This window comes from Cervus elaphus, chromosome 16, assembly GCF_910594005.1.
Source record: "Cervus elaphus chromosome 16, mCerEla1.1, whole genome shotgun sequence".
In the NCBI taxonomy this organism is placed as follows: domain Eukaryota; kingdom Metazoa; phylum Chordata; class Mammalia; order Artiodactyla; family Cervidae; genus Cervus; species Cervus elaphus.
The window spans coordinates 10715973-10730973 of NC_057830.1; the positions used below are offsets into that span (position 1 = coordinate 10715973).

General features: G+C 36.9%; 2 protein-coding genes across 7 annotated transcripts in view; both read left to right on the forward strand.

Moving 5' to 3' along the window:
• Nucleotides 1-15001, forward strand: part of PTBP3 (polypyrimidine tract binding protein 3) — a 91777-nt gene that overhangs the window by 13141 nt on the left and 63635 nt on the right. For 3 of the 6 annotated variants that reach the window (XM_043870657.1, XM_043870661.1, XM_043870659.1), the window contains one exon: nt 7028-7112. In XM_043870657.1, the coding sequence (XP_043726592.1) occupies nt 7028-7112 (85 nt within the window). Of the gene's footprint in view, nt 1-7027; nt 7113-15001 lie in introns of those variants that run through there. The other 3 variants (XM_043870658.1, XM_043870660.1, XM_043870662.1) reach the window with 1 other exon arrangement.
• LOC122673073 (immunoglobulin-binding protein 1-like) overlaps nt 1-15001 on the forward strand; it is a 31624-nt gene that overhangs the window by 13071 nt on the left and 3552 nt on the right. The window contains exon 2 of the mRNA XM_043870664.1: nt 7028-7103. The gene's annotated coding sequence lies outside the window, so the exon portion shown is untranslated. The remainder of the gene's footprint in view (nt 1-7027; nt 7104-15001) is intronic.

Consider the following 15001-nt stretch of genomic DNA (forward strand, 5'->3'; position numbering starts at 1 on the left):
AATTAAATTCATAAATAAAAGAACAGAAGTAGTTCAACAAATTCAGCTGTGTACATATGGAGGACCCTTATTCACAGTGTCGTCCCTCTTCTTGTCTTTTCCATAAAGACAACAATTTTATTAGCTTTTTCTTTACCCTTCTGGTACCTTTCTAATGCATATATAGGGCTTCTCTGGTGGCTCAGACAGTAAAGAATCTGCCTGCAACGCAGGAGACCTGGGTTCCATCCCTGGTCGGGAAGATCCCCTGGAGAAAGGAATGGCTGCCCACTCCAGTATTCTTGCCTGGAGAATTCCATGGACAGAGGAGCCTGGTGGCCACAGTCCATGGGGTCGCAAAGAGGCGGACACGTCTGAGTGACTAACACTGCACCAGAGACAACTATCCATATTTTTTCTTCCTCTTCTAATACATTATCAATATAAATAATCTCAGATATGCAGATGACACCACCCTTATGGCAGAAAGTGAAGAGGAAAGTGGAGAGGAACTGAAGAGCCTTTTGATAAAGGTGAAAGAGGAGAGTGAAAAAGGTGCTTAAGACTCAACATTCAAAAAAAACTATAAGATCATGGCATCCAGTCACATCACTTGATGGCAAATAGCTGGGGAAACAATGGAAACAGTGACAGACTTTATTTCATTATTTTTCTTTCTTTCCAAACTTTGCCTATTGTAGTTTTAACCTAATTATACAGAAGAAAAAACCTATGGTGTTAACTATAAGCTAATACCTTAGGTCAAACCTAATACCTAATAAAAAAAAGATAGTTCTAGTATTATGGGAAGTAATGAGTTTTTTTGATAGCTTTTTTTATGGTCATAGTACCTTGATAGACTAAAATAAATATCTTATTCTGGAATTTCACATGCATTTAGGTATGATCAGAAATTTAACCATGAGCTAACTGTTTATTTTCAGAATCTTCCTTACCTGTTGTTTTATTGGCTGATTCGCAGTTGCGTGGATTGCCTTTTGTCATATTAATAATCTCACTTTAAGGCTAAACAGAACCACTTTCCATCGAGTTGATAATAAAACACTTTATTTGTGGTGCTTAATTGCAGTATTCCTTTGCTTTGTTGGCCCTGTGTGTTTAATTATTCTTCAGCAGGAGAGAGCTTCAATAATTGGTACTTGAGGCAGTGAAGCGGATTGGTGTGTTGACTAACTCAGAAAGCTAACAAGTCCACAGAACAACTGTTGAACTTTTGTAAATTTACTGTGTGTTTCTAAGGAGACCGTTGAGCAAGTATTGTTCCTCCTCCACCCCCACCCCATGATGTCTTCATTATTTGATTTGTTAAAGCCTTTTTGTTTAATGTTAATTTGTTTACCTGTGATACAGTCTTTTTTTCTTTCACTTTTTAACTTATTTTAACAGTTTTCTTCTGTTGATCCTCTACAGTCACTCATCCAAATAAGCTTTCCATCATTTATTTAGAGTCTTCATTTTGCTTCTCTTTCATTCATCTCGTAAACTATAATTTCTTAACGTAGCTGGCACAGAGTGCTGTGCTTAGTTGCTCAGTCTTGTCCGACTCTTTGTGACTACACAGACTGTAGCCCACCAGGCTCCTCTGACCCTGGGGATTCTCCAGGCAAAAAGATTGGAGTAGATTGCCATGCCCTCCTCCAGAGGAACTTCCCAACCCAGGGATCGAACCCAGGTCTCCTGCGTTGCAGGGCAGATTCTTCACTGTCTGAGCCACCAGGAAAGCCCCAGCAGAGAGTGACGTGGAGCAAAATATGCCACCCTAAAATAGGCCACTTTGGTGTGTTGATTATTTTGAATTAAAGTTACTTAAGAAACAGATGATGTAAGCACACTGACCCTGCTTTGTCTCCCTGAAAGCAGGAAATAAATCTTCCAAGTGAAAGTATCCTCCTTATAGTAGTACAAGGAGGGTAGAAGTCATCTTTATCACCAGAGATAGGAAATTCAAGGCAGAGAAGGCTGATTAAGCCCCAGCCTCTTTGTTTTGTCAGATCTCCACAAATAATAGTTTTCTTTATCTAAAAGGCATAAAAACTGCATGCTTTGGTCACTTCTTAAAGTCTAATATCTTCATGAGTTCCTGTACGTATGAAATTAAATTTTGTTTTTCTCCCGTTTATCTGGTTTGTGTCAGTTTAATTTTTAGACCAGCCAAAGAACCTAGAAGAGAAGAAGGCAAACATTTACTCCCTTACAAGACACTCAGTTTTACCTAGGTCTGCATTGCTTTTCCTTGACTATAATGGAAAATTAGTTTTCAGACCCTCAGGATATAAATATTAAGCATAATTTTCAGAAATACTTCTTGGTTTTTGTGAAGTAGTCTGTTAATTACAGGCAGTGATTAACCCCCCCCCCCCCGCCCCCCGGAAAAAGAATTGATGTCAAGGAAAGAATAGTTGTTTAGTGAACTGATTGTGTTTTTGTCACTTTTTACAAAGCTTACAAAGTAATATGACTCGGGATTTGAGCTTTATATAAAACCTTTATTTTCTATGATTTGAAAATGAATCTTTGGGAGCAAAAAAGCTTAGCTAGTAAATTTTGATAATCACAATATTTTTTTATGACTGCATTTTCAAATGTAAGCTCTTTTTGCTATCTTTATCTTTTATCATATCTGGAAATTATTAGGCTCAAAAGTTATCAGTTTTTTAAAGTGTCAAAATTATTTGAGATGCATGTTGTTTATTCTGTAAAATGAATGGTAACCCCATCTCTGCTATTTCCAAGTATAAAACTTTAGGATCAAATACTTTTTCTTATTGTATAATAAGACATAAAAATAGACATTCCAGCATTTCACTGGATCCTATAGGGTTTGCTTTACTTACGCATTATTTTAGGCTACTCTTTTTTAAAATTCTTGTTACTATTGGAAGATCTAGTAGAATTATCAAACTTAAATGCTTTTATTTTGAAGACTAATGTTCACCATTTCCTTGTTTTAGTTTATATTTTGTGTAGAATCCTGAGATATAACAGTTAAGATGTTGCATTAATTTACTTAATATGCCATATAAATTTATCTGTTTTTAAATATTTGACTAGTAGATCACGTTTTTGGACTGAATTTTCTTTTACAGTTAGAAATCTAAATGGTGATTTAGAGGTGAAGTTTTAAGAAATCTTTTAAATGAATAGTTTTATTATATTTGCTTTACTGATTCATCATTCATTCATGAAAGGAATTAGGCCAACAGTCAAGTTAAGGAATAGGCTTCCCTGGTGGCTCAGATGGTATAGAATCTGCCTGCAATGTGGGAGACACAGGTTCGATTCCTGGGTCGGGAAGATCCCCTGGAGAAGGAAATGGCAACCCACTCCAGTGTTCTTGCCTGGACATAGACATAGAGACATAGAGCCTGGTGCACTGCAGTTCACGGGGTCACAGAGCCAGACATGATTTAGCGACTAAACTACAAAACAGCAATTCTGTGTAACTACAGACAACAACTCTGTGTTAAGCATACTTGATTGCTCTGGAGGCTGATCTTAAAATTCATTCTCCAACCCCTCCAGGCGTGTCTTGAGCCTTGCCTCTAACACTGTCTGGTGACTCAAAGGCCCTCAAGTTTTAAAAAAAAAAAGAAGACACTTTCTCAGGCATAACTTTACCAGTGGTTTAGAGATTACCTCCCAAGAGAGGGCAAAAATTAGACCTCTCTTTGAATAAGGTTAGATTCTTTACTACACAGACTGTGAGCCAAACTGTAATATTAAAATTGTGGTGGTCATGTGCCAATTCCAACAATATTTGAAAAACCCCTTTAAAAGTAGCCCAGCTGGTGAAGAATCCACCTGAAATGCAGGAGACTCCAATTTGATTTCTGGATTGGGAAGATCCACTGGAAAAGGGATAGGCTACACACAGCAGTATTCTTGGGCTTCCCTGGTGGCTTAGCTGATAAAGAATCCTCCTGCAGTGTGGGAGACCTGGGTTCCATCCCTGGGTTGGGAAGATCCTCTGGAGAAGGGAATGGCTACCCATTCCAGTATTCTGGCCTGGAGAATTCCATGGACTGTATAGTCCATGGGGTTGTACAGATTCGGACACTACTGAGCGACTTTGACTTTTATTATAGAAGTACAAATGCATCTTAGTAGTCACTTGTAGTATACTAGTAACTTGAAGTTACTCTGTATTGTTAAGCAGAAGTTTGAGATCTCTTACAGTTTTATCTTCATTCAAAAAGAAAAGATTGTCTCTTACTTCTGAATATTTATTCTATGGATAGAATATAAAATACAGAAAATACTGTATTCTAAATGCAGCATAATTTTTGGGATCAATAAATTACATATGATGCTAATATTGAGTGGTAGGGAAATAGTAGGCAATTATAGAATTTAAGAATTCATTAAATTATAATGGAGACTAACAATGTGACAAAAGCTTATCAGTTAAAAAGATCACAGAGGAACATAGATTGATATTATAACTTTGTACAGTGTGTATTAGGATAACACAACTATGAAAATGATCTAGCTAATTACCATCTAAATATTTTCCTGATATAATTGGATAAGTATGCAAAAATGTTTAAATGAAGATGGTTATAGTGAAAAATTTGACCTCCTGTTTTTTTTCTAAACAGATATCATCAGTGTGCTGAAGGAAAGTTCTAATGCCTCATTGTTTATTCTTCTTATGTCCTATTCTTGCCATCCCATGGACTGTAGCCCTCCAGGCTCCTCTGTCCATGGGATTCTCCAGGCAAGAATACTGGAGTGATTGGCCATGTCCTTTTCCAGGGGATCTTCCTGACCCAGGGTTTGAACCCGGGTCTCCTGCACTTCAGGCAGGTTCTTTACCAACTGAGCTACCAGGGAAGCCCCTCTTATTCTCAAAGGTTAATCATAAATGGAACTTTATTAAATCTCTTTTGTAGTCCTTTCCATTTTGATTTTGTCAAAATCCAGTCTTTTATCAATTTATCTGACAGAGGGAATTTACTTTTTGTTGGTATCAAAAAGTTTGCATTTCTTTTTAAAACTTTAGAAAGTTTCCTTTATTGAAAGAATATTTTTACCTTTAGGAGATTATACTAATTACATTGTGTACGTATAACTAGATCTCCCCCATGGCTCAGCGGTAAAGAATCCGCCTGCCAAGCAGGAGACATGGGTTTGATTCCTGGGTCGGGAGGATCAGGAAATTTCTCTTCCACTGTCGGGGGCCAGGTTTTGATCTTTGGTCAGAGAACTAAGATCTCACAAGTGGTGACGTGTGGCCAAAAACATTGACCGAGAGCTGAACAAATTACCATTTGAAATAGGTTGGTTTTAAATTTATACATGTTGTTTATTGTCCTTCCTATATATAAATGTTTTAATCTTGGTAATAGACCTCATGATGACAATGAAAAGGCTAGTCCCACTCCCTTATCTTTTAGCTTTGATAGTTCAACTTTGAAATTGGTCAAGCTCTTACCTGAAAAAGAGTCTAAATTACTTAAAAGAGTAGTTCTTTAAGAAATAATACACAGTAAAGACCATTTAAGGAATAATGGATGAAAAGTCACTTATTTAAAGGATTTGGCCAATATAGAAATAAATTACATCTTTTTGTTCAACTTTTAATATACATATATATGTATATACCATATATCATGAAAAAGTATATATATATGTATGAAAAAGTCAAGGAGTGCTGCACAAATTATTCACATGCAAATGCTTAAAAATATACTACAAAAACTTAACATGCTTAATATACCAATTGTATTTAAAATACACTAAATATACTTAAAAGTATACTGCAAAAATAATAATCAGGATACAACCCCTGAATGTGGTTTTTGGTACTTCAGATATGACATCTCAGAGGGGAGAGATCTGCGAGAGCGGCCTTAGCAACGGCTTACGGGTGGTGAGCTACTGTCGGGCAGCTCGGCTGGCCGGTAAAGCTGGGAGGTCCCGGCCGGGGGCGCCGGTTGGAGACATGATTGCAATGCGGGCCTTAGGATTTGAGCCAAAGAAAGAAGAAATTTAAAAGATGATAGCTGAAACTGACAAAGAAGGAATTGGCACCGTTAGTTTTGAAGAATTTTTTGCCATAATGAGTGTTAAAATGAGTGAAAAGGATGAAAAAGAAGAAATACTGAAGGCTTTAAAATTATTTGATGATGATGATAGAGGAAGTATATCACTGAACAATATCAAGAGGGTTGCTAAGGAACGAGGGGAAAGTTTAACAGATGATGAACTTCAGGAAATGCTTGATGAGGCTGATCATGATGGGGATGCAGAAATAAACAAGGAAGAATTTTTGAAAATGATGCAAAAGACCAGTCTTTATTAATACTGTCTTTTGTGCCTTCTGGAAAGTTGTTAATAAGTTTGTATTTGTTGTAAGTTCCATAATAGCTGAATGTATTCATTTTCAGTGTTTAAGTTTATATACATAAACTGGTCTCTTGATGTCTAATCTATGTGAGCAGTTACATGTTGCTACCAGTATGTTGTTAAATCTACAATGTCAAGAAATAAAATGTAGTGACTTCCTTAAACTCTGAATCTGAAGAACAGTATTAATTACAGTATTAATTAGCAGTATTAATTACAAGTGCTGTTTTTAGAGCCCCAGGTTCTAAAACTTAGATTTGGAAATTGGCCCCACATCATAAGCCAGTCATTACTTCCCCTATTATTTTCTTTTTGTGCAACTCTAAAAATGAACATTTGCTTTTTAACTGATTATTCAGATATGTAAAGTCTTAAATAAAACTGTCTGGAAGCTTCAAAAAAAAAAACATCTCAGGGTTTGCTCAAAAAAGGTTATGGGATTATGCTCCCAATTATGTGATGGCAGTTCTGTTTTTTATCATTAACAACCATGTAGATGTGTGATAATTTTCCTTTACTGTTCTCTTCCAACCTTTAGATGTTATGGTTCTTGAGGTGTTCTCCTTAAATGCCGTGATATCAGATTTCAGTAATAGTACTAGCTTTTAATATTTTTTAGTAGTAAATTTATGGATCATTATCAGAGACTCATTAACAGAATATTGCTCTTGCTTTTCAGCGGGGGTCTGATGAGCTTCTTTCTTCTGGCATCATTAACGGACCTTTTACCATGAACAATTCCACTCCTTCTGCAGGTGTGTATGGTGAGTTTTCATTTTTTTTTTTTTTTTTCAAAATTTGAGAATTTTCTCCCCTGGGTTTCAAACATTTCTTCCACAGTGTTCTTATTTTGCTCATCTTATAACATCAAGTGCTACTATTTATAACAAAAACTAAAATTTGTGGCAGTGAAGTTCATAGAGATGAAGTTACTAGTTACAGCACTCTTAAATTTTAAGGATTAATTTGGATCTAATTTGATAATTCCTTTTTTGACTGACATTCTTTGTTAACATAATTGTGATAAATTATCAGTAAGTTGGTGATCTAGAACTATTGAGTAAAATAGGTAGATTTAAAAGCTTGCATTGAATGATGATTGCTTTAGAAGTATTAAAACTAAATTAAAAATTTATAAGCTCACATGATTTTAAAACTAAATGTTCTTGAAATTTGAGGACTGTGAAATGAATTGGAGGAGTGAAGTACTGAAGAAATAGCAAGGGGGTCACGAGGCTATTGCTGCACAGGAGAGCCTGGTAAGGGAGGAAAGTTTGCACTGTAGCAGTAGCAGTTGTGATGGAGAGAATTAGAGAACTTACAGGTGAAACTGACGGTAATTGGTGATTAGTGGAATGTTTGAATAAGGAATTCCATTGATGATTTTCAGATTTTAGATTTGGATAATTGTGTAGCTGAATTGTAGTGCCTTCATTTATATTAGAAAATACAGAAAGAATAGGGTTGGACAACATAGCATGTTCAGATTTCATATATTGATTTGAAGTTCCTCTGGGAACATCCAGATGGAAGTGTCAGGTAGGTAGTGGGTTCTTCTGGTTTCAGCATCATAAAGAGAAATTTGGAAATCAATATCATACTCACTTAACCATGGAAGCCGTGAGAGTAGAGAGTCTCAGAAAAGGTGAGATTTTTTTATCCAAATGTTTTTGGAGGTCTAGGAAGTTAGAGAATGAGTGGACTTCACCTTCTAGATGCTGGTGTCTGGAAGAGTGGACAACCTTTACGTGGGAACCCCTGTAAGAGACGTGACAGTCAAGATGAAAGATGAGAAGAAAAGTCAGTGAAGAGACCAGGAGTGTATGAGCATTGCTCAGCCATGGAACATTACTCTACAAGATGTGTTGGTGGGGCAGAGCAGGGGGTTTGTTCTTGTGGAAGTGTGGACAGTAGATAATAGGAGCAGGAGACTAAAAGCTCTCTCAAGCCTGACTTGCCTTCAGAATCATCTGAGTGTTAAAGCACAGTTGCAGAGTCCATCCTCAGAATTGCTGGGCCAGTAGATCTGGGATGGGTCCTGGTAATTTTGCATTTCCACAAGTTCCCAGGAATGATAATGCTGACATTTGGGGAGCCATACTTAAAGAGAATTACTGAATGAAGGAAATAACTAGAATTTGAAGTTCTGAAATCTGATTATCCTCTTGATCTGTTAGACTTTTTAAGGAAAATTTGGCTCTTACTCCTAGAGCTATGGTACATCTAGGGTGGGGCCCATGTGTTTGCTTTTAACTTTAAAACTGAGGTCAATTTGTTTGGTCATATTTACAAACTACTGGAACAGATGACCAGAAAGACTGACATGTTGATTGATTGATTGATTGATTACTTAGGAAAAGAAAGATGTATGAGCTGTGAGTTATCTGGCAGCATAGTCCGCTGTGTTTTGTCTTTATGTTTTGAATTCCTTCTTGTATCCCATTTCATTCTAGGTTCAGTGTTTTTAGGTTGACAGTTATTTTCTCTTAGTACTTTGCAGGTACTATTTTATTATTCTTTTAGCCTCTGTTGTTGAGAAGCCTTTGTCAGCCTTCGTTATTATTGTGTAGATAGAATTAATTCTCTGTAGTTGTTTTAACATTTTTCTCTTTAATTTTGTTCTGTGCCTCTAGCTATGTCTAGGTGTGGATCGCTGGTTCTCTGAGGGTTCACTAAAATAGCTTGGGAAGCTTTGAAGAAAATACAGATACCTTGACCCACTCCACACCAATTCTAAAATTGCTGGTTGGGGAAGGAGAGGCCTAGGTACTGTTCTTAAAGCTTCTTAGCTGACACATGTAAGGTACAGCCAGGGTTGAAGACCATTGCTGCAGACTTACTTTCATTTATCCTGCTTAGTAGTGACCCCAACTTTCCAAAGAATTGCCTCCTTCTGGAACTCCAGTTAGACATGTTTTGGGCCACCTCATTTAGTCCTGCATTTGTTTTGACCTCTTAGATTCATTGTCACCACTTTCCCCTTAAAGTCCTGTATTTTTGATAATTTCCTTGAAATGGTTTTCTGATTCACTCATTGTTCAGCTTTGTCTAATATGCTTTTTAATCCTTCTGTTGAGTATTTGATTTCAAGGCATATATTTTTCATTTTTCTATGTCTATTTGACTCGTTTTTTAAAGACCATCTAGTTGGGTTTTTTTTTTAATATTGTGTTCTTATGGTTTCTGTTGTTTTTTCCTCTAATTTTTAAATTATTTAAAACAATTTTTATAGTCTCAGATTTTACAATTACGGAGTTGTTAGGGGTTCTAATATTCCTGGGTTTTGTATCAGCTAATGTTGGCTTATGTTATATTATTTTTACTTGATTCATAATTTTTGGTTATGAGATAAACTTCAACTAAATTATTTTTTTCCTTCTGTGAGAATCTTTTGTGTTTGCTCTGCCAGATTTGCTAGGTTAGAAATGGCAACCCACTCCAGCATTCTTGCCTGGAAAATTCCATGGACGAAGGAGCCTGGTGGGCTATAGTACAAGGAGTCGTACAGAGTCAGACATAACTGAGCATGCGCATATGCATAGTATAGTTCTGCTAACATATCCTAATGTATATGTTAATATATTGCTTTGGGGATTCATATCAGAAGAGACAAGAAAATAAAAATCTGGATATTAAAAAAAAAAATCTGGATATTTACATCTCTCCTTTCAGATCTCTGAACAGACATATACTTCCTTGTTCAATACCTGTGGTAGATGGAAAATTTCTAAATTTAATTTGCCTTGTACTGAAAGGGGGCCTCCTAAGGGGCTGGCCTGTTGGTACCTAGAAATTTTACTTCTATTTTTTAGGTCACCTATACATTAAAAATACTTTTGTAATACTTGATTCAATATTTGCAATTCTCAAAACTTCAAAAACTAAAGATTATGTTACTCTTAGTTCTTGACTCCTTTGAATAAATGTTATTGGAAAGTTTCTAAGGCTCATTTAAAGAGTTTAATCCCATTGTAATAGTTAAGTAGTTCTTCAAAGACACAAATAATTTTAAAAATCACATTAATAATGGGTTGCTAAAAGAAAGCCATGTGTAGTACTATGTTGAAAGATCTTTTTGTATTCAGTACAGTCTTCATCACAAAATTTTTGTAGTTTCAGTTTAGTTCAGTCACTCAGTCATGTCCAACTCTTTGTGACCCCATGGACTGCAGCACACCTGCCCTTCCTGTCCATCACCAACTCCCAGAATATACTCAAACTCATGTCCATCAAGTCGGTGATGCCATCCAGCCATCTCATCCTCTGTCGTCCCCTTCTCCTCCCACCTTCAATCTTTTTCAATCTTTCCCAGCATCAAGGTCTTTTCAAATGAGTCAGTTCTTTGCATCAAGTGGCCAAAGTATTGGGAGTTTCAGCTTCAGCATCCAGAAGACTCGCAAGAGTCTTCTCCAACACCACAGTTGAAAAGCATCAATTCTTCATCACTCAGCTTTCTTTATAGTCCACAACTCTCACATCCATACATGACCACTGGAAAAACCATAGCCTTGACTAGACGGACTTTTGTTGGCAAAGTAATGTCTCTGCTTTTTAATATGCTGTCTAGGTTGGTCATAACTTTTCTTCCAAGGAGCAAGCATCTTTTAATTTCATGGCTGCAGTCACCATCTGCAGTGATTTTGGAGCCCAAGAAAATAAAGTCTCATTGTTTCCACTGTTTCCCTGTCTACTTGCCATGAAGTGATGGAACCAGATGCCGTGATCTTAGTTTTCTGAATGTTGAGTTTTAAACCAACTTTTTCACTCTCCTCTTCCACTTTCATCAAGAGGCTCTTTAGTTCTTTGCTTTCTGTTCTGGTGGTGTCATCTGCATATCTGAGGTTATTGATATTTCTCCCGGAAATCTTGATTCCAGCTTGTGCTTCCTCCAGCCCAGCGTTTCTCATGATGTACTCTGCATATAAGTTAAAGAAGCAGGGTGACAATATACAGCCTTAACATACTCCTTTTCCTATTAGGAACCAGTCTCTTCCATGTCCAGTTCTAACTGTTGCTTCCTGACCTGCATACAGATTTCTAAAGAGGCAGGTCAGGTGGTCTGGTATTCCCATCTCTTTAAGAAACACAGTTTGTTGTGATCCACACAGTGAAAAGCTTTGAATAGTTAATAAAGCAGAAATATATGTTTTTCTGGAACTCTCTTGCTTTTTCGATGATCCAGCGGATGTTGGCAATTTGATCTCTGGTTCTTCTGCCTTTTTTAAAACCAGCTTGAACATCTGGAAGTTCATGGTTCATGTACTCTTGAAGCCTGGCTTGGAGAATTTTGAGCATTACTTTGCTAGTGTGTGAGATGAGTGCAATTGTGCAGTAGTTTGAGCACTCTTTGGCATTGCCTTTCTTTGGGATTGTAATGAAAACTGACCTTTTCCAGTCCTGTGGTCACTGCTGAGTTTTCCAAATTTGCCGGTCATATTGAGTTCAGCATTTCGCAGCAGCATCTTTTAGGATTTGAAGTAGCTCAACTGGAATTCTATCACCTCCACTAGCTTTGTTTGTAGTGATGCTTCCTAAGGCCCGCTTGACTTCACACTCCAGGATGTCTGGCTCTGTAGACAAATGTTTTACACTTGTTTACGTAAATCATATGCTTTGCCTTCTCAATGTAATCTTAGGAATGATGGCAGAGACTATTTATTGTGTACCCAAATACTTTCTATTTTCTCAAGCAACAGAGCCCTAATATTTATCAGGGCATGTTGTCTCCCAGATTAAATGACTACTTTTCTAGTCTTCCTTATAGCTAGGTGTGCTCATGTGATTGAGTGCTGTCTAACAAGATATAAGTGGAAGTGTTACATTTCTACATGGGTTTTCCTCTTTTTATCTTTCTGCCTGTAGGAGTGCTAGCTTCCATCTGTGAGAAAAATGCTCCAGAAATCTGCTTTTGAGTTTATTGCTGAATATTAAGCCACACATGCTTGACCAGTAGGGATGATATTTCAGCTCTACCATAAAGACTGTTCTAAACCCACCCTAAAAAGACTTACTAAGCAAGCTATAAAACAGTTACCTGATCTGAAAGTAACTTTTTTCCAGAAAGGAGTCTGGCACTTTAAAGGAATGAAACAAATGCTAGTGCTCACAGTGTTGAGCATTCAACCAAAAATTGCCAGACATGGAATGAACCAAAAAATTGTGACCCATAGCTAGAAGAAAAATCAGTCAACAGAAACAGGTTTAAAAAATGACAGATGATGAAATTAGCAGATTTGGACTTTGGAACAGTTACTAAAGTATGTGAAAGGATTTAAAGGAAAATATCAACAAGGAGAAAATAAAAATCAAATGGAACTTCTAGAGATAAAAATGTAGCATCTAAAAAGAAACAGGCGTGGCTTTACCAGCACTAATCTTCTGTAAAAGAAATAATCAGCGAGTTTAAAGTCAACAGTAGAAACTAAACACAGACCAAAAAAAAAAAAAAACTGAAAAAAAAATCAGAGCCTTATCAACCTGTAGAACAAAGTAAAGTGGTTCTAAACATATGTATATTTGAAGTCACAGGAAAAAAGATGGGGATTGGGAAACAAATATGTCTAAAGAAATAATGACTGAAAATATTCCAAATTTGGTGGAAACTGTAAACCCACACATCCAAGAAGTTCAATGAACCACAGGCAGGATAAACACAGTGGAAACCACACCAAGGCTCATCGTAATCAAATTGCTGAAAACCAGGAATGCAGAACAAATCTTAAAAGTAGCCAGAGGAAAAAAAGTCACATTTTTCAGAGAAACAAAGATAAGAGTAATGAGAGTTATTGCCCCCAAATGGTGCAACTCAGAAGACAGTGGAGAAACATCTTCAAAGTACTGAAGATAAATAACAATCAAACTGAAATTTTATGTACAGTTAAAATATTTTTCAAAAATAAAAGCTAAAGCTTTTTTGAGGCACACAAAAGCCGAGAGCATTTGTTAGTAACAGACTTAAATTTTATGAAACGGGAAAGGAAATTCCTCAGACTTGAGGAAAATGATACCAGGTGGAAATTTGGGTCTACACAAAGTGGTAAATATGTGGATATGTGACTTTTCTTCCTCATGTTTTTGGTTAAGTTCAAAGATAATTGAGGGGTTCTGGGAAGGTGGTAGAGTAAGAAGCACCAGGAGTCTTTCTACCTAAGCGACAATTGGGCTGGCAGAATCTGCCTGTAACTAATTTGGAACTCTGGAGTCTTTTGAAGGCCTGTGAGTTCCAGGGGAAGACTTGGAAGGTAAATTGTGGTTAATTATGGTCAATTTTAGCTCTCAGCACAGTAGCAGCTACCATCCCTCACCCTCAGTCACATGGCAGGCAGCTGTGTGAGTTCCAGAGCAGCTTACAAATAGGAGCCAGGGTGGGCAGAAAGGATCTGGTCTGTCAGCTTCAAGGATCTGTGCTCTGGTTGCTCCTTCTGATCACATAGATGCGAAGAGGCAAGCAGCCATTGTTCTTGCATCCTCCCCCTTCTGTCAGCACCCCTCACCCCCAGTGTATGTGACTTTCACAGGATTTGGTTGGTGTTTTCCACACCTTCCTCTCCTTCATTTTCCTTCCCCTGCACCCTTTTGGGAAGCAAATATTAAAGACTAGGACATTAAAAAAACAACAGCATCTACAGAGAAAATCAGAAGGTAATAGTGCATGCCCAGGAAAAGGCTCAGAAGACACTTGAGAAGGACTTAAATTTACACCTTAAGCTTATTCTTGGCATAGAGACAGTCCAAAAGAATCAGAAAAACAATAACACAGACAAGAAAACCCTGAGAAAAGGGAAGAATCTGATTTCCAGCATTACCACAATACGAAATTTGATGAAAAATATGAATATAAACATCAGAGAACCTTAATGTACTCCAGGTAAGATGAATTCTATGAGACCCACAATGAGACACATTTGAAACCAAATTTTTGGACGTCAGAGATAAAGACAGAATCCGCAAAGCATTAAGGGAGAATTGACTCATCACATGCAAGGGATCCTTAATAAGAATATGAGCAGATTTCTCTTCAGGAACTTGGACAAAAGTCAGTGGGCCAGTATATTCAAAGTTCTAAAAGAATGTAAGCGTTAACCAAGTATCCTGTGTTTGGTAAATGTCCTTCAGAAGTGAGAGAGAAATTAAGACATTCCCAGATGACTAAAAACTGAAGAGGTTTATTGGTTAACTAGATCTGCCCTGAAAGAAATATTCGAAGGAGTCCCTTGGGGTGAAATGAAAAGACACTAGACAGGAGCTGAAAGCCTTTTGAGGCAATAAAGATCTCAGTGAATGCCATTGTAAAAGCCTATATCATTCAAACAATGGTTTGTAACCCACTTTTTCTTCTCTGCAGATTTAAGGGCCTAATGCACTTTTTTAAAAAATTATTAATCTAAAAGCTCTCAAGTGACCTGGTTTGTAGCTCCACATTTTGTTTTCTACATAATTTAGGAGACTGATAACATTTAAATGAATTGTTAGTTTGTTTTTCTGGGCACACATTTAAAGATCTACTTTTGTGATAATAGTGGAAAGGGGTGGGGACAGATCTACAAAGGAGCAGAGTTTTTGTATGTTACTGAAGTTAAGCCGGACTAAATTCAAATTAGAGTGTTATAACTTTAGGATGTTAAAATAATCCCCATGGTAACCATAAAGAAAA